The sequence below is a fragment of the Musca autumnalis genome, unplaced genomic scaffold, assembly GCF_047663935.1.
Source record: "Musca autumnalis isolate F117 unplaced genomic scaffold, ASM4766393v1 scaffold_2, whole genome shotgun sequence".
NCBI classification, from domain to species: Eukaryota; Metazoa; Arthropoda; class Insecta; order Diptera; family Muscidae; genus Musca; species Musca autumnalis.
The window spans coordinates 21,870,433-21,891,379 of NW_027411755.1; the positions used below are offsets into that span (position 1 = coordinate 21,870,433).

The following is a 20,947-nucleotide window of genomic DNA, read 5'->3' on the forward strand; positions in this document are numbered from 1 at the left end:
CAGTTGCCATCACCAGCACGTCATCTCCACACATACATTTTAGTTCAAGTATCGGCACCCATACAAATGAAGTATGTGCGGTCACACGCATACGACATCGAGAGCGTAAATTTAGCTCTCTCCACAAACATCATGTGGGTTATTGCATTGCTAACATTACAAATCATTGAGAAAAGCGACGGCACAACCTTCTCCGTTGAGTTCTGAGTGAAGACTAAATAGAGGTTGATTTGTTCTTACTCTCATCGAGATCGATGAGAGGATGCTGTTTTAGTTGATGACTCAACCAGAAGAAGCCGTGCGATGATACAGTGCTGTTGGCGATAGATTTATGAAAAGCCTATGATACTGTCAAGCACTCCCTGCTGTTTGAGGACATCGATCAGACTATTCTTCATCCAAGTTTGAAACTTTGGATATGTTGTTATATGTGGAGACACTAGTCGTATGTGGAATTTGGGAACAAGAAGTCGAAGCCCTGTAGTGAGAAACAGTAGTCCACCCTTTCCAGACGACAATGAGATCTTAATGTATGCCCACGATAAGCACAAAGTGCTAGTACCTACATGCTCGTCCTTACCGCTATTTTTCGCTCGAGAAATATGCAAATATCCGCCACTAAATCTGCGGTCACACTGTTCACCATATGGAGTGCGAAGATAAGCACCGAGTTCAATGTCCGGGTCGCAGCAGAATTGCGACCACTAAGAATATTTACGTCAACTATCTGCGACAAGCTGAGATGCAGGCAGAAGGCAGCACTTGGGGAGCAGACAAAAAAAACTTGTTGACCACATGTAACGTAATAGTTCGGTGTGTGGTAAGCTTTGTGGGGCCAGTGTGGTCCACGAAAATAAGTGCAACGCGATGGTGGCATGAGGAGAGAAAGATTCTTCCAGTGCAGCAATACACGAAGTTGAATATCGCCCACAGTGGGACGGACGGAATTTTATGCTGATCGAGGATATGTATACTTTATAGGGTATACTACGAATATTTCGATGTGTTACAAACGGAATGGCAAATATAATTTTATAAAAAGATCGAACATACAAACATAACAAATACTGTTACAACAACACCCTCAGCCTTTAGGCTAACGAGATTATACACACTTTTATACGACCAAAATTGTCGTTCAGCGAAATAATGATTTTAGACCCCAAGCATGTTTGGGCGAAAATAGTTTCAAACACATTGGGGCTGTAGCCATGTCTGTCTGGATGGTGTGCACGATAACTCTCGAACGATTCAACCGATTTGATTCATATTTTGGGGATCGTTATACTTTGTCCAAAATTAGTGTAACGTCGTTTTGTCGTACGCTGGGGTAGACTTAGTGGTGTCCAGGGTCGCCATAAGGGACCACTAAACCTTACGGAATAATAAGACTAGTATTTTCCCTTTCCTGGGGGTTAAGTCGGACATTTATTGATGTAAAACTAATTTATAATCTACTGATGTTTAATACGATAAGAAGGGTTTAAAAAGCAACTGGTAGATCGGGTAACTGACTGGGGGATCGGCAACTTGGATTCAGTATTTGTGGTTGGAAGCTTCGTACGAGGTATGTGGCTGGTGGAGTTGTTGGGCCCAACGACTCGGTATTAGGTTCTTATGCGTCGATTCGCAGATGCCCTGGAGCGGGATGACTCGGTGTTCAGTAATTGACGGAAGAACGACCGGCTTCGGGATTCGTAGTAAATGATTTGATGATGGTCGGTACTCGGTGATTCGCTGTTCGGTAGTAGGCGATTTGAAGATAATCGGGAACTCGTGTTGTAGATGTTCGGCTACTCGGGGTTCGTATGTGTTCGGCCACTCGGTGATTCAGTGTTCGGCCACTCGATGATTCGTGTGGCAGATGTTCGGCCACTCGGTGTTCGTATGGTAGATCGGGCCCTCGGCTATCGAGTTGTAGGGATTCGGCCACTCGGTGATTCAGCACTGGGCTCGATTGTTCGGTTCGTCGTTAGTTTGTGTTATTTCTTAGTTAACTTCTACACTACACTACGAGTACTGGCTAGTGAAACAACACCCGAAGGTGGAGTGGAACAACACCCGAAGGTGGAGTGGAACAACACCCGGAGGTGGAGTGGAACAACACACGAAGGTGGTGTGGAACAACACCCGAAGGTGGAGTGAATGTATTAGCCACCGCGCAAAGGGGTAGCTCTCAAAAATACTTCCCAACCTCTCTACACTCCCGTATCGGTTGGCGGATCACGAACACACAACTGTACTCAAGCCCGTATGGCTGGCTCTCTGCAGTAGCAAGCCTCTCATGTACCCTCTCGTGTACCTCCCACAAAACATTTGGAAAAAGTACAGCTTAACAGCTCGTCTCGGATCGTTTTAAAATTGTTTGCAACAAGTTCTTTTTGTGTACCTTGTTACGGCAGCGCAAGTCTGTATTTCCTCAGATAATGGTACAAAAGCTCCAAGAAGCCTGCCGACACCAACTAAGCTGGGTAGCACCAAATATTACACTCCAAGGGAGAAACAGATTTGGTCTAAACGTCGTACATCGTATTTTTCCTTACAGACTCGCATTATCGTATCTCCATATTTCTTGACAGTTTTTCTCAAAAACTCAAAAAACTGCCATAGATGTCAGAAGGATTTTGTTTACATCACTTTACTGTTTATGTCCGAAGCTGATGGTAGATATCTGTCGGCACATTATATTCATATTTCTATTGAAAGTCAATTTATTTATATTCACACATCCCATCCTGGTTTTTCCTTGTTATACCCTCCTCCATAATAGTGAGGGTATAATTAAATTTATCATTCCGTTTGCAACACATCGAAACATTAGTCGGAGACCCTAAAAAGTATATTTGTATTCTTGATCGCCATAAAATTCTAAGTCGAAATAGCTATGTCTGCCTGTCCGTACGCCCGTCTGCCTGTTGAAATTAGAAGATAGAGCTTTATAATTTGGTATAGAAGTTTCTATTACTCCTAGGATGTTTGGTATTGCAAATGGGCTATATCGGTCCACGTTTTGATATAGCCCCAATAGAACGGTATCTCCCTATTTTCGGTACTTTGTAGTTTGTGGCCACAATAATCCACCGAAAGGGCTAAAATTTGATACTTAATCTACGTTTGTGGTATAAAACTTATCACTTGAATTTTTTCAGTATAAGTGCACGCCTTCATAGTCCCCGTAGAACGTTACCTCCCGATTTTCGGTATGTTGAAGGTTGTGCCTTCAGTAACCCACCGAAATGGCTCAAATTTGGTATTTAGTCTTCGATGGGGCTATAAAACTGTCCACCTGTCTTCCATGGGGCTGTTACATATTCCCGATGAGAATTATCAGTATAGGTCCACGCCTCCATAATAGCCCCCATAAAACGGTACCTATTGATTTTAATTTTTGAAGTTTGCCTTCAATATCCTACCGAAATGGCTGAAATTTACTATTTAGTCTTCGTTAGGGGAATAAAACTTTCCACCAGAAATTTGTCGGTATTGCTCCACATCTTCGTATAGCCCTCATAGAACGGTCCCTTCCAATTTTCGGTATTTTTGAGGTTTTGTGCCCAACGTTGTATTCGTTGGCGGGCATAAAACTTTCCCCATGAAATTTGTTGGTATAGGCCCACGTCTTCATATAGTGCTCATGGTTAAGATAAGATGTTCTGCTCGAGCAAGGATTAAGAAGAAGAGGTTATTACTTTATTCCAATTTTTACTTTAATACAGTTCGTCGTGGAGGGCCTTAAATGTTAGGCCCGGTACAACATGATATGTGTGGTTAATCCCATACTTATGTTGGCCATTGCGTGTGGCTTTGGTGGATTGTTTAATTTTCTTACTTGTCAGTATTGAAAGTTCTACAGAACTACAATACACACTTGACCAACATTTAATCCACCTCCTTCAATCCGTTCGGACGCAGACGACCTGGCTATATCGATGTAGAATTGTACGCTGATCAAAAATATATACACATATACCTTGTGTATTATTATTTTGAGGAAATACGAACGGAATGCTAAACTCAATATACCCTCCCTAATGTTGTGGAGTGTATAAAAATTCTATTTTCAAGTATTATCTATCACAATCAGAGACCAGATGGGAATATGTCTGAAACATGTCGAATATCAAAAAACAGCATGGACAGTTTGCCGCATCACACCTAAAACATCCTGAGTAGGCAAATCAACGAAGCCTTGAAGCCTTGCCTTGCAGTGCTAGTTGACCACTGGACATACAACGTCAACAAAAGCAAACGAGAAAGAAGATGAAATGGGTGAACACCTACCATGTTCCTTGCCTGTACTAATTCAACGAAGACTTAAGAAGTTTTCTCAATTCACTAAAACTTAATTTATTTATAATCGCAAAACCCATCCTCGTTTTTGTCTTTGTTGTTGATATTTATTTTCCCCATTTGCAACTGACATATTTATATTTGTCGTATTTAAACATTTTAAATGTCAACAAAGTGAAAGCAAATAAAATGTCGCATTATTTCTCTTATTGCCCTCTAATAAACAGTTGTTATTATTGCTGTTATTATAATCTATTATGTGTCCTTTTGTCAAAAGGATATACGTACATCCATATATAGCAACATTTGAGGTCATATATATAAATTGTAATATTAATGGCAATTTAGTTGTGTTTGCATGTGGAAAACTTATTTACTTATTGTGTCAAGGTCTAGACAAGTACAAAAACGATAAAAACCTGTAAAGAAAATACATATAAAAAGCGACATGCGGGAGATATTTCTATATATTTATATATCATAATTGATGGTACCAATAATCCACAATATTAATACCTTATATTATTTTTTTGCACTTGAAAATGATTATTATTCATTAATGCTCTGTTCCAGAACCTGCAAGAATCTTCTATTTTTAAATTTTTAAAGGAAACTTATAAAGAAAAAAATTCAAAATAGTAGACTTTCCAGGACAGTCTACTATTTTGAAATTTTTTTTCTTTATAAATTTGATGGAAATTTTATAAATAGAAGAGCTTTAATTTCTTACAAAATAAATAAATATTCTCATGAAAAATCGTAATTAGTCTTCTTTTCCTCAATATTTAATTTTCAATATTTACACATCTTCATTCATGGATCCACAAAATACATTTAAATAGCTGCAAGACTAGAAAATGCAAAACAAACAAAAACAAGTAAAAAAGCATTAAGTTCGGCCGGGCCGAACTTTTCATACCCTCCACCATAAAATATTCATTCCTGTCCCCAACTTTAAGTGAGTACGTTAAAATGTCAGATAATGTACATAAAATGCTTCATTCGGGAGGCACTTTTTTATGGTGCCTATATCTAACTGTTGACAATTTTTGGTGGGCTAGAAATTGGGAGGTACTGTTATATAGGGGTTATAATAAAACATGGGTCTATGTTGAGAGTTTTTGATGGGAGCCTTTAATGTCAAATAACTCCTAATTCGGTTAAAAAATTTAGCTAGAACCCTCAAAATATCGAAAATCGGTACATAACGTGGGAACTTCAAATGTCATTAACAGCTAGTTCGGAGGTATCTGGGCTATACGAAATATGAACTTAAATGAACAATTTTTGTTGCAGAATTTTTGTTGACTTTTAAATTTCAAATTACAGAAAGTTCGTCCAAAAATAAAGCTAAGGTACGGAAAATCGGGAGGTTTGTTTTGGGGCTATACAAAAACATGGACCTACGTTCGGCTAAACATTTTAAGTAAAATCCTCAAAGTACCGAAAATCGGGAAGTATCGTTATATTGGGGCTATGTTGAAAATTGTTGATGCAGATGCGTGGTGACCACTACAACCTTCAAATGTCAAATTACAGTTAGTTCTGTTAAAAATTGTAGCTAAAATGGCCAAATTACTGAAAATTGGCAGGTACCGTTACATGGGAGCTATATCCGAACATGGACCTATGTTGACAATTTTTGATGGAGAGGTGTTGTGACCACTAAGAACTTCAAATGTCAAATTACTGCTAGTTCGGTTTAATATTGTAGCTAAAATCATCAAATTACTGAAAGTCGGGAGGTACCGTTATATGGGGGATTTCTTGACAATTTTTGGTGGAGAGGTGTGGTGACCACTAAGAATTTCAAATGTCAAATGTTCAAATTACAGATAATTCGGTTAAAACTTGTTGGTAAAATTCTCAAAATACCTGAAATCGGGCGGTAACGTTATATGGGGGCTATTCCAAAACATGGACCTATGTCCACTAGTTATATAAGTTAATTGACATTTAAGAACCCTAAATGTCAAATTATAGCTATATCGGTCTGAAAATGTAGATAAAAACGTCAAAATGTCGTAAATCGGGGGTACCGTTATATGCGGGCTATACCAACACGTGGACCTAGGTCAACAACTTTTGTTATATAAGTTTAGTTACACTTAGGAACTTCAAATGTCAAATTATAGCTTCATCGGTCTGAAAATGTAGCTAAAAACGTCAAAATACCGTAAAATGGGGGGGTACCGTTATATGGGGGCTATACCAAAACGTGGATCTATGTCCACAAGTTTTGTCACATAAGTTTATTGACATTTTAGAACTTCAAATGTCAAATTATAGCTTCATCGGTCTGAAAATGTAGCTAAAAACGTCAAAATACCGTAAATCGGGGGCTACCGTTATATGGGGGCTATACCAAAACGTGGACCTATATCCACAAATTTTGTTATATAAGTTTATTGACACTTAAGAACCCTAAATGTCAAATTATAGCTAAATCGGTCTGAAAATGTAGCTACAAACGTCAAAATACCGCAAATCGGGGGGTACCGTTATATGGGGGCTATACCAAAACTTGGACCTATCTCCACAACTTTTGTTATATAAGTTTATTAACACCTAAGAACCCTAAATGTCAAATTATAGATACATCGGTCTGATAATGTAGCTAAAAACGTCAAAATACCGTATATCGGGGGGTACCGTTATATGGGGGCTATACCAACACGTGGACCTAGGTCCACAACTTTTGTTATATAAGTTTAGTTACTCTTAAGAACTTCAAATGTCAAATAATAGCTTCATCGGTCTGAAAATGTAGCTAAAAACGTCAAAATACCGTAAATCGGGGGGTACCACAACTTTTGTTATATAAGCTTATTGATACTTAAGAACCCTAAATGTCAAATTATAGCTAAATCGGTTTGAAAATGTAGCTAAAACCGTCAAAATACCGTAAATCGGGGGGTACCATTATATGGGGGCTATACCAAAACGTGGACCTATGTCCACAACTTTTGTTATATAAGTTTACTGACATTTAAGAACCCTAAATGTCAAATTATAGCTACATCGGTCTGAAAATGTAGCTAAAAACGTCAAACTACCGCAAATCGGGGGTACCGTTATATGGGGGCTATACCAAAACTTGGACCTATGTCCACAACTTTTGTTTTATAAGTTTATTGACACTTAAGAGCCCTAAATGTCAAATTATTATATGTCCACAACTTTTGTTATATAAGTTTATTACCACCTAAGAACCCTAAATGTCAAATTATAGCTACATCGGTCTGATAATGTAGCTAAAAACGTCAAAATACCGTAAATCGGGGGGTACCGTTATATGGGGGTTATACCAAAACGTGGACCTATGTCCACAACTTTTGTTATACAAGTTTATTGACACTTAAGAACCCTAAATGTCAAATTATAGCTACATCGGTCTGAAAATGTAGCTAAAAACGTCAAAATACCGCAAATCGGGGGGTACCGTTATATGGGGGCTATACTAAAACGTGGACCTATGTCCACCAGTTTTGTTATATATGTTTATTTATACTTACGAACCCTAAATGTCAAATTATAGCCAAATCGGTCTGAAAATGTAGCTAAAAACGTCAAAATACCGCAAATCGGGGGGTACCGTTATATGGGGGCTATACTAAAACGTGGACCTATGTCCACAAGTTTTGTTATATATGTTTATTTATACTTACGAACCCTAAATGTCAAATTATAGCCAAATCGGTCTGAAAATGTAGCTAAAAACGTCAAAATACCGTAAATCGGGGGGTACCGTTATATGGGGGCTATACCAAAACGTGGACCGATATAGCCCATCATCGAACTTGACCTGCCTGCAAACAAAAGACGCATTTTCCCAAAATTTCAGCGTCCTATCTCCATTTTTGTGGATGCTAGAGTGATTACCACAGACGGACGGACGGACGTGCTCAGATCGACTTAGAATTTTACCCTGATCAAGAATATATATACTTTATAGGGTCGCAAATGATTAGTTCGATGTGTTACAAACAGAATGACAAACTTAATATACCCTCCATACTATGGTGGAGGGTATAAAAAGTTGTCATTATTTAAAGTCAATATTTATTTATTCATTAGAGTTGTACAATCTAGTTCATTTAAGAGATCTAGTTCAATAGCTCAGCTCTTTAAACTGAACTAGGTCAGTAATCTAGTTCATAGTTCACTGTACAGTTCAATCATTCGGATCAAAATCGTTCACCGGCTCTTAATCGGTCGTTTGATGAAAACGCATACATACACCAAATACAAACAAAAGACTAATATAATTTAACTACTCCATAACAAAAATATTACATTTGCATAGTTTTATTGCATTCTTAAAGATTAATTAATTTTAGAAAAAACATCCTTCATTTAGGTGGCTGGCAAAAAATCGTGTGCTGTGTGTGTGAATATGCAAAAAAAGCTGTTTATTTTTATTTTTTCCCCTTTTTTTCTATCCAAAAAGGCAGATTGAATCTGGATTCGACATATTGTAATATGTTATGTCTCGTATGTTTTTGTAGAAATCTTTATTTTCGGACAGCTATTCCATGTACCTTGATCCAAAACATGAACAAACTGATCACATTACAAAGGCATCCCTTAACATAGACGACGCCGTCACTTTATATATTTGTGAACGACATGTTGAACTAGATTTTGAATCGTTCGTTGATCGTACGGTCACCGACTGATTATAGTTCAGTGAACTATAATGAACTATATCAACTGATCTAGTTCATACGCTCTTTTCAATGAATCGTTCAATTGAACTAGTTCGTTCATGAACTATACAACTCTATTATTCATTGTTGAAAGATGATTATTGTCTTTGTTGGCCTGGTACTTGGCCAAATACAAATTATGACACATTTACTGCCATACTCTGTTCCACACACACTCACAAAGCAACAGAATAAATGTTTATTTAAAGGATAATGGTTTATTTCTAGACAACAAAACAAAACTGCAGGCCGTTTTCACAACGCCAACAGCAACAACAAAACACAATACCAATACCGGTAATTGTTGTAATTGTTTTATGTGTGTGTCCTTTTGTTTATCTGAATTATTGGCAATTTGCATTGTTTATGTGAAATAATTTACATTTATAAAGACAAAGTTGTTGGTTTTGTAGCGTTTTTCGTATTCTAGTCTATAACTTTTACATAAATTATTGAATATTGTGGGAAATAGACATATTTTTCTGCTGAATAATAAATTTAGTTATGTGGCGAAGAATGTGTTTGAAATTAGAGTTTCGTAAGTTTTTTTTTTAGATTCGATAGTGGGGAAAATTGTAGTAGATCTAATAAAAAGCCCCAAAAATTATTATTTTAATGGGTTGTGGTCACTAAACTACTGAATTTAGTTGAGTAGGTTTGGCAGGGCAGTTGAAGTGCAGAGTGTCGTGTGAACCTTTACCAAGTGCTGGGCAGATTTTTTGTTCGCTGTCCTCAATCCTTGCCCTATAGGAATTTAGACGGCTGCATTATCCCGAGCGCAGTTGAACCAAAACTACTCTGCTTTGTTGTGGCAGAGGACGCTACTCAGCTGTGATAGATGGGGAAATTTCTTCGAGGACCGCATTCACATACTAAATGTTCATGGACATTGTGACCGCATCTGAGTGAATGTTATTCAAACCTGCTAGGTAGCCTTGCTGATCTAGGGGTTCTATCTTGTAACGTTGGACCATTCTTTCTAGATCATGACATAGCTGGGTGGGGGAGAGAGTGCATATTAGGGTTATAACTTTTTTACAAGCTCGTATCCCTGTATGATATTTTGATGAGCTTTAACCTAAGATTTCATAAAATCTTAATTATAAAGTGATTCGATAAAATTTTGACAATTTTTTAAAGTCCCTGTAAGCAGATATTTAACAGAAAAAAGGTATGGGGCACACGACATAACCGTTTGTTTCTCCCCAATTTTATTTGATTTTTATAACATACCCAGCAAAATTTGACGGAAGGGGTTCTTTGCGATGACGTGATTTCATGTCATCTTTTGCATTGGTTCAAAGGAAGTCGTGAAAGATCCGATCTTTTCATTAGGATTTGAACCAATGCCAAGGAAGTCGTGAAAGATCCGATCTTTTCATCAGCATTTGTACCCATTCCATCGATCCAATAGAGATGATGTTTGTGTTTTTATTTACACACCTGTTTATTTTCATTTTGGTATGTTCCAGTACTGCAAAAATCTACTAATTTTTACTATTTTTTCCGATAACATAAAGGAAAAATTGTTATCGTAGTAAAAATAAGTAGATTCTTGCAGTTTCTGGAACAGACCAAAGTTGTTAGAACTGTCGTCGTGATGTTGTCTTACATTTCCTGCATATCAAACAACTAAAATTTCTAAACAATTGGTATTATATGAAGTCCCAACCATCGAGCTAAAAATAGAATCGGACTGCACACATTGCTATTTTAAAAGTTCCCTTGTCTGTTCTAAATCTGACATAGAATGAAATCAATCAAATCTCGCTTCTTGGAATTTGAAAAAAAAGTCCGAAACGAAAAGGAACAAGAATCTGAAAATAAAGAAGAAACTACTTTTGGAAAGAAACAATTAAAAATAAATTAATTAAGCATAAATGGTATTTTCCATAAAAAGTCTCTCCTCCCCGTTCGTTACATTTTGTTCTTAGAGATCCCTAAAGCAAGCCGGGTTGTAGATCCCTACATATTTCCGTCACACTTGTTATAAAATAACAAAATTATAAAATAAAAGTAATTTACGAAATAAAAATACTTAAAGAAGTGCATTTGGAGTCCATGTTGAAATCTGAACTGGTGATGGGAAGATAATTGAAAAAACCTTTTGTAAGATGAAAGAATATCAGTTGCGGAGAACGGAGGAAGTAATCTTTTGCGTTGCAGCGGTGGTGATTACATTGCAATTTTGGATGTAAACTTTTGAAAAACTAAACTGATAAATTAATTGTAGCTATTTCATGAATTCGTTTGAATTAATAAAGAGTTTTGTTTTTCATGAAACCCATATTTCAATACAGCATTTCCATTTTCCAAACAAGACATGAAAATTTCATGCCAAGGGGTTGGTGAAAATGACATGCCAAAGCATTGGTTAAAATGACATGTCAAAGCATGGGTGAAAATGACGTGTCAAAGCATTGGTGAAAATGACATATCAAATCATTGGTGGAAATGACATGCCAAAGCATTGGTGGAAATGACATATCAACGGATTGGTTAAAATGACATGCTTAGGATCCAGAAAAGAACGTCATCTTTTGGGGTCCACGCTCATATAAAATTCATCGATGAAGATGCTAAAAAGATGACATGATAGATCACTTGCACCCATGATTGAATGTCATTTTTGGCATCGAACATTTTGCTGGATATATATCACTTAATATTATACAACTTTATTTCATATATCATAAAAATTAAAAGTGATTTTTGCGGGACCTTTTTTAAAAAACTTAAATGCAATACAAGTTATGTTAGTCATTAATAGGCAAAATACCATTCATTCGTGTAACAGGAAATAATTTTTTGAGAAAATTTTTTTTTCATTTCATAGAATTTTTTTTAAAAAAAAAAAAAACAAGTAAAAAAGAATCAGTCGGGCTTGCCCTTTGAGAATTGAATATTTTATCTATTGACAGATCCAATATGAATCTAGTACTGGGTACGCAGATTTTGTGGGCCTTTTTGGAAGAATGAACTTGCGGACAAAAAATATACTTGGTTTTAAGCTCAAAAGTGTTGCGGAGGATGTACTTGAAGCAATGGACCGACATATTCCATTTTGGAAGTGGATCTTATTTTAGGATTACTTTCGAAAGATATTGTGCCCACCAATCACTTCAGTTGATCATCTTATAACTTAGATGTTTTGGACCACTATGTCAGGAAGAGTGGTCTTGCCCCCGAAAAACGCAATATCGCTTAAACAGAACCACAAGAAGTAGTATCGGTATAATTTTCCAAAGGATCTTCGAATAGATCCTTAAATAAATAAAAATGTTGAACTTTTGTGGGGGAGGTATCCTAAGGAGAGACCGATATGGATCATTTCTGAATATTGAGAGAACCAAAGTTGGACGATTGCTTCGTTCGTTTTTTAGGTGCGTTACCGGTAGTGCTCATCTTCAAACTAAGTTTGGACAAAATATTACGAAGTCGAAATTTTGGACCGATAACTCGCGAACGGATCAGCCGGATCACTATTATGGTATGGTTAAGGAACCAATAAGAAAAACTTTGGTCAATATGCTTTGCAGGTTAGAAGCTTAAATTGACTGACAAGGTTGTTATGATGACTGCTCGAAGTTTCAAGGAAATACATGGCTGAATACTAATTCTTCGCAAAAATTCCATAATAAAATATAGCTTATTTTCTATACTAACACGTTAATAAAACTTTAGAAAGATTTGCAGAAGTATGTGTGACTGTATAAAACAAAGAAAATAGTGCAAGCAGAATGAAATTGAAGGAGAAATAATAGCACTTTTTAAATACCAAATCAATGACCAACTTTGGCCAGTGGTACGATGACCTGCTTAGAAAACCTTTAGTATTTTATACCGATTTAACTAAGAGAACAAATAAAAAAGTATCAGTCGGCTTTGCCGGCAGAGATTACCCTCAGCCTTTGTGAATTGAAACTTTCATCTACTGTCAGATCGAATGTATTTGGGGTCTTTTCAGTATTTTGTGGTATTTTTGGACGTTTGAACTTGCCGACGAAAATGTGAATTAGGATTAAAGTTCAAAAGTGTTGGCGGAGGTACTTAAAGGAATGGACCGATATAGTCCATTATGAAAGTGGATCTTCTTTTGGGAGTAATATCTTTTCGATAGATATCTCGCCCACTAGTCATTTCAGTGGGTCATCGTATACATTTGGATCATGGTCTTGTCCACGGAAAACATAATATCGCTGTAAACAGGACCACAACGAACATCATCGGTATACGTTTCCAAGAATCTTCGAACTGACCCTAAACAGCACTTGAACAAACATGTTGAACTTTTGTGGGAGAGGTACCCTAAGAAGTGGACCGATATGGGCCATTTTAGAAGTTAAACAAAATTTGGACAAAATATTAGGAGATCTAAAGTTTGGACCAAATCGATTGCCCCGTTCAACAGATATCGTGCATACCATATTAGTGACATTTTTTAGATATTGGGGGAAGTATTGGAATTTGTGGAGTTGGATTGCCCATCGTCGAACAGAATCTAAGTTCTGACAAAATATGGCGAAGGCCAAATTTTGGACCAAATCCGTTGATCAGTTCGAGAGTTATCGCGCTCTTTAGCCACTACTTATGGTGCCATAAGTGTTTTTACAACTTTCGGGCTGTTTTCCCAAGAAGTATGGACTTGCCACTGAAAAAACTTTTAGTATCGTAATTGAGGCAATGAATGCAATTTGCTTCAACAAAAATCAAAGTGATTCGAGAGCAGGTATTAAAGTGAAATTATCCGAAATTTGGGTGGGAGGTACCCGAAGGTGTGAACAAATATAGACCATACTCGAACCTGATCTATATCTAGTAGATGTATTAGGATGTGTAAAGTATGGACCAATTCAGAAACTCCCTTCAAGAGTTACCGTATGAAAAGTTTTTCCGAACATTTTTGAACTTTTGTGGGGGAGGTACCTGAAGGAGTGGACCGATATGGCTTATCTTCAAACTTAAACTATGTTTGGACAAAATATTACTAAGGTCAAATTTTGGACCGAATCGGCAGATCCGTTCTGGAGTTATCTTGCGCTCCAACCACCTCACACGGTGTCATAGAGTTTTTTTTTGCAACTTTCATGCTATTTTCTCAGGAAGTATGGACTTGCCGCTAATGAAACTTGTACCGTGGTATGGGGGGCAGTGAATACAAGTTGCTAAAACAAAAATCAAAGCGATTCGAGAGATGGCCCTAAACTGAACTTTTCCGAAATTTTGTGTGGGACCGAAGGAGTGGACCGATTGAGTCCATATTGGAACCTCATCTAAGTCTGGTAGAAAATTCACGATGTGCAAAGTATGGATCAAATCGGTTACTTCTTTCAAGAGAGTTCGTACGCACAAATTTTCCCAACATTTTCGAACTGTTTGGACCGAATCGGTTGATCCATTCGAGAGTTATCGTGAGCACCAGCCAGACAGACATGGCTAAATCGACTCCAAATTGTCTGAAACACATTTCGTCCAAACATACTTAGGGTCTAAAACCATTATTTCGACGAGGCACATTTTGCCCGTATGAAAGTGTATATACCCTCGTTAGCATAAATGCTGAGGGTATAAAAACTTTGCAAGAGGCTTCTCAGCCAGATGCTTCCATAGAGTAGACTTTCGTAGAGAGTATCCTATTATATAGAATGTTTTCTATTCTGCAGAAGCCTTCTAGTAAGGCCTTCTATTCTATAGGAAAGCCTCATATTCTATAGAAGCCTCCTACGAAGGTATTTTATTCTATAGAGGTCTTCTATTCTACTGAGGTCTTCTATACTATAGAAGGCTCCTAGGGGGTCTTGTATGCTATAGAAGCCACCTATGGAGGTCTTATATCCTATAGAAGCCTCCTGCGCAGGTTTTTTACAAAAGCCACCTACGGAGGTTTTATGTTCTATAGAAGCCTCCTACGGAGTTAAACAGTTCAGGAGATATCACCACACCTTTGTGTACATCCTGTTTCACTCTACGGAGTTTGATCTACGGAGTTTCAATCTTGGTCGGAGCCTAGACTCTTCGCCCCAATTAATTTATTCCGGTTGCAGTGTTGAAACTCTTCAAATGATCTAGCCACTAGTTCCGCTCATGCTCAAAGACCAACGAACGAAGAAGCTCATCAGGATTATCTGCTGATCGCGTTCCTTCTGCTGAGAAATTTGGTCTCCCTTTGGGTATTCGACCACCAGGTACGTAGCGAACGGCTGCAGCAGGCTCATTCGAAATAGGTCTGTATTGAACAGACTGGTGCAATAGGAAAACTAATCCCCCACATCCACTTGTGGTGCGATACTTCCTTAGTACGGAAGCACAACGCTACAAGCTGCAGTTGTTCTTGAGATTGGTTTTCTGCTGAGTTTGCGGATGCTAATGGGGGACTGCGAAGTGTCTATACGCTACCATAACAGGTCTTTTTTGGTCCATAGAAGGTCCCAAGAGATCTTCTGTCAATAAAAGACCTAAAGGGGTCTTCATCTGTCCATAGAAGTAATCAAAGGGTCATCTTCTGTCCATAGAAGACCTAAAAAGTCTTCTTATGTCTATCAAATACCTCAAGAGATCCTCTCCTGTTCCTAAAAGGTCTTAAGAATTTTTCTTCTGACTATAGAAGGCCTTAAAAGATCTTCTTCTACACAGAGAAGCCCTCAAGAGATCTTCTTCTGTCTATAGGGGACTCAAAGAGATCTTCTTTTGCCCATAGAAGGACTCCAGAGGTCTTCTTTATACCCTCCACCATTATATGGAGGGTATAATTCAATTTGTCATTCCATTTGTAACACATCGAAATATTCATCCGAGACCCTTTAAAGTATAAATATTGTTGATCAGGGTAAAATTCTAAGTCGATCTAACCATGTCCGTCTCTCCGTCCGTCTGTTGAAATCGAGATACAGATGGAGGGTATAAACATTTCGGCCCGACCGAACTGAACGCCGTTCTTACTCGTTTGTATATAAAATACCTCAAGAGATCTTCTTCTGTCCATAAAATACCTCAAGAAGTATTCCTCTGTCCATAGAAGACTTCAAGAGGTTTTCTTCTGTCAATAGAAGACCCCAAGAGGTTTTCTTCTGTCCATAGAAAACCTCAAGCAGTTTTCTTCTGTTCATAGAAGACTTCAAGAGATCTTTTTCTTTTAATAGATGACCCAAGAGGTCTTCTTTTGTCTATGAAATACCTCAAGAGATCTTCTTCTGTTCATAAAAGATTTCAAAATTACCTATTCTGCCCATAGAAGGCCTCTAGAGATCTTCCACTGTCCATAAAAGGCCTCAAGAAGTCTTCTTCTGTTCATAAAATACCTCAAGAAAACATTTTCTGCCCATAGAATGCCACAAAAGATCTTACTCTGTCTATAAAAGTCCTAATCGGTTTTCTTCCGTTCATAGAAGACCTAAAGAAGACGTATTCTGCTGACAGAAGGCATCTACAGATTTTCTTGTCTATAAAAGACCCTAAGAGGTCTTCTTCTGTCCATAAAAGGCCTCAAGAGATCTTCTTCTGTCAATAGAAGACCTTAACAGATATTTTTCTGTCCATAAAAGACCTATAGGTGTCTTCTTCCGTTCATAGAAGACCTAAAGAATTTCTCTTCTACCCAAAGAAGGCTTCAAGGGATCTTCTTCTGTCCATAAAATACATCAAGAGGCGTTCTTCCGCTCATAAAAAACCTCAAGAGGGCTTGTTGTATGAATTGAAGACCCAAAAAACTCTTCTTCTTTCCATAGAAGAGACCAAGAGGTCTTCTACTGTCTTTAAAAGACCCCTAGTAATCTTATGCTCTTCTCAAGATGTCTTCTTCTGTTTTTAAAGGACCTCAAGAGATTTTCTATTGTATATAGAAGACCTTAACATTTCTACTTCTGTTCATAGAAGACCTCAAGTGGCCTTCTTCTGTCTATAAAAGACCTTAATAGGTCTTATTTTGTTCAAAGAACACTTCAAGACTGTGCAGTTTCATGCATTTTGGGGAAAACAAACATTTAATAGCATTTCCACACTACGATGTAGCGTATAACTATTCAGCGAATTTCAGTAATAGAAATCATCCATTGATCATTTGAAAAATATTTTCTTGAAAAATTATTAAAAATATTTTGTATCTCATAATTTCAGGTTATGAATGGGTTGGTTGGCGCAATGACACACCAAACCTGCAAGGACGTCCTGTCGAAATCACCTTTGAATTTGATGGTGTACGGAACTTCAGTGCAGTGGTTATACACACTAACAATATGTACATCAAAGATGTCCAAGTAAGTATCGGAACCCTCTCTCATTATTTACGACCAACAAGCAAAGTGTAACGGCCTTCATATCATAATTCATTGTAATGAGTTTAAAGCATTAACTGAAAACGATACAAATCGAATTGTCATAATTTTTTCGTTTGTGGACACTTCACTTCAACATCATAACTCATTTTAATGATTTGAAAAAAGGGGTAATTTCATTTTTTTCAAAAAAGTCCAATTTAAGTCATTTATCATAAATAATAATGTTGTTTATTTCTCCAATCCCTTTTTGGAAACCGTGGAAATTCATCACTTCCAAATTTTTCATTTGTTAACATTGTTGTAATTTATGGTGACACAAAAAGATAATTTTTCTGTGTGTGTGTGAGTGCGCGTGGGGATAAGTGAAAAGAAAAATTCCCTCTACAATTGAATGACCACCCAATCAAATATTAGCTGGAAAAGCGTTAAAACATTTATTATTGTTATCATAGCTGGTAAATGAATCTTTCCTGTTGTGCTGTTGTTGGAGTTTGGGGGAAGCAGAGATAAACAGTTCAAATACAAGCTATGCTAGTTATAATCAATGCATTGATATCAAACAATGTTCGTTGTTACCACTTCTAATCGTCAATCGATGATTAATTTGTTTTAAATTTGACATACTTCTTTACCACACACAAACAGGGTAATAAACAATATCCCTTTGGTGGAGAAATTCTGCGGAGTGTTAATCGAATTATTGTTTTGAGGGGGTAAAAAAGTCCATAACGAAAATGAACGATTTATGAAGCGGTTCTCTTTTTTAATGTGTGTTGATTACCCACTCAATCCATGAAAGATTTATTAGTTCCTCAATAAATATGATGATGGGGTTGTAATTCAACGAATTATTGACGTTAAGTCTATATATTATCACTAATTGACTTATCAACAAGCAAAGAAAAATAAGTCGGCTTTGCCAACTGCTATATACTCTAAGCCAACCACTAGAATAAAAAATAATTTAAAAAATTAAGTTACAGTATTTTATTTATAAATGTACATACAACTAGAAAATGATTTTTCATGATGGAATCTCTCAAATAAAACGCTTGCATTTGAATTAAAAATTTTGACAATGTTAATCGACAAGCGTTTTATTTGAGAGATTTCATAATATTTTTTTTCTAGTTTTAAGTGCATTTATAAATAAAACACTGTAACTTATTTTTTTTAATTATTTTTTATTTTTAACTTTTTAGTAAATAAATTTTTTGACCACTGACCATTTTTTACCATAACAAAATTACAGTCAATTTAGGCCGAAAATGTAGATAAAAACTTTAAATTGCCTGAAATCGAGTGATACCGTTTTATGGGGGCTACACCAAAATCTGACCCATGTCCACAATTTTTGGTGGTGGAGTTTCTGTACAATTGGGGACTCCAAATGCCAAGTTACAGCCAAGTCGGACTAAAAATGAAGACAAAATCCTCAAAACACCTGAAATCGGGTGGTACCGTTATATGGGGGCTATAGGCAAATATGGACCCATACTGACTTTGGTTTCATATTCATGTATTGTCATCCAAATCTGAAAAGAGTGCAAAGTGTCAGTTCGATTGGTCAACTGCAACTGTGTTAAAAATGAGTTACCCGATATGAACTAAATCGGGTGGTACCGCTATATGGGGGCTATAGGAGAAAAAACGGACCCATATTGGTTTTGGTTACATATTCATATATTGTCATCCCAATCTGACAAGTGTGCAAATCTTCAGTTCGATTGGTCAACTGCAACTGTGTTAAAAATGATTTACCAGATTTGAACTAAATCGGGTGGTACCGCTTTATGGGGACTATAGGAAGTCACCCAAATTTAAACGGACACCAAAGCAAGTTAAATAAAACACTGTAAAAACAATAACAGGAGAAGTGGACCTAAATGTCCTATGAACAGAGCCATAATTAAAAAAATAAGTGACAATTTCGTAGCTGAAAAAAGGTTGAGGAAGTTTCTAGCGTACATTTTTAGAGATTTGTGCAATAGGTTTCACAAGTATTCCCGTAGAAAATGAGCTTGTTTGATATTCTAGTCATCATCACATAATTGGATGTGGATCATGGAATTTGATATAGATTTTGGAGCCATTACTATCGAGAAGTATGGACTCGCCAAAAAAAAACTTATATTACTCTTAACAGAAATGCGAGGCTACCTTCGATTAAAATTTCAAATTCAATTCAATTTTCGAACAACCCTTAAACTGCACTTAATCGAATCTTTTTTTTTTTAATTTGGGGAGAAATGTCCCGAAGAAGTTGGCCAATTTGAAAACATATTATGACACATGTGGCACCAATCACAGTTACTCCATTTTAGTGGGTCCATGGAAAAAAAATTAAACAAGTAAAAAAGTATCAGTCGGCTTTGCCGACAGGAATATACCCTCAGCCTGTGTGGATTGAAATACTTTTTTTCCCCCAAAAAAACTTATGGATTTAGGGGGGTTTTCAAAATTTTGGGATTTTAAACCGACAAAAGTATGGATAGGATTAAAGCTCAGAAATTTGCGGGGATATCGATAGATAGGGCTTTTTATCACACTAGCCTACAAAAACCTAATATCGCTGTAAACAGGACCACTAGAAAAACCTTCGGTAAAAATGTCCAAAGGATCCTCGAACAGACCCTTAACCACACAAAAATTTTGAACATTTGTGTGGGATTGGACAAGGATTGGACAGATAGGGCCCAAATTTGAACAAAAACGACAATATTTAAAAATCCAAAGTTTGGGCCAAATCGGTTGCTACGGCTATGAAAAATCACGCTAACCAGTTTAGCGAATATTTTCGAGCTTTTATGTGGGAAGTTCCGGAAGGAGTGGACCTATAAGCACCATCTTCGAATTTCATCTAATATTCGAAGAAATATTTCAATATCCAAAGTGTGGACGAACGCAGTATTCGGTTCGAGCTCTCCAACCACTACATATGGTGCCATAGGGGTTTTTTTTTATAACTTTCGGGCTGTTTTCTCAAGAAGTATGGACTTGCCCCTGAAAGAAACTTTAACTGTCGTAATTGAGGCAGTGAATGCAAGTTGCTTCAACAAAAATCAAAGTGATTCGAGAGCAGGTCTTAAAGTGAATTTATCCAAAATTTGTGTATGGGAGGTACCCGAAGGAGTGGACATATATAGTCCATATTCGAACCTGATCTATATCTGGTAGATATACTAGGATGTGTAAAGTATGGACCATATCGGTCACTCCCATCAAAAGTTCTCGTGCTCACAATTTTTCCGAACATTTTTGAACTTTTGTGGGGGAGGTACCTGAAGGAGTGGACTGATATGGCTTATCTTCTGACTTAAACTAAGTTTGCACAAAATATTACGACGGCCACATTTTGGACCGAATCGGCAGATCCGTTCGAGAGTTATCTTGCGCTCCAATCACTACACACGGTGTCATAGTTTTTTTTAACTTTCAGGCTATTTTCTCAGGAAGTATGGGCTTGCCTCTGATGAATCTTGCACCGTCGTTTGGAAGGCAGGGAACACAAATTGTTACATCAAAGCGATTCATGAGCTGGTCCTAAACTGAACTTTTTGTATGGGAGATACCCGAAGGAGTGGACCAGATTGGAACCTCAATTTAGTCCAGTAGAAATTTCACGATGTGCAAAGTATGGACCGAATCGGTTATTCCCTTCAAGAGTTATCGTGC

At 37.1% G+C, this 20,947-nt stretch overlaps 1 protein-coding gene across 1 annotated transcript in view; it reads left to right on the forward strand.

Moving 5' to 3' along the window:
• Positions 1 to 20,947, forward strand: part of Ddr (discoidin domain-containing receptor 2) — a 978,256-nt gene that overhangs the window by 609,660 nt on the left and 347,649 nt on the right. Inside the window, exon 8 of the mRNA XM_073967242.1 lies at positions 17,112 to 17,251. Within this exon, the coding sequence (XP_073823343.1) occupies positions 17,112 to 17,251 (140 nt within the window). The remainder of the gene's footprint in view (positions 1 to 17,111; positions 17,252 to 20,947) is intronic.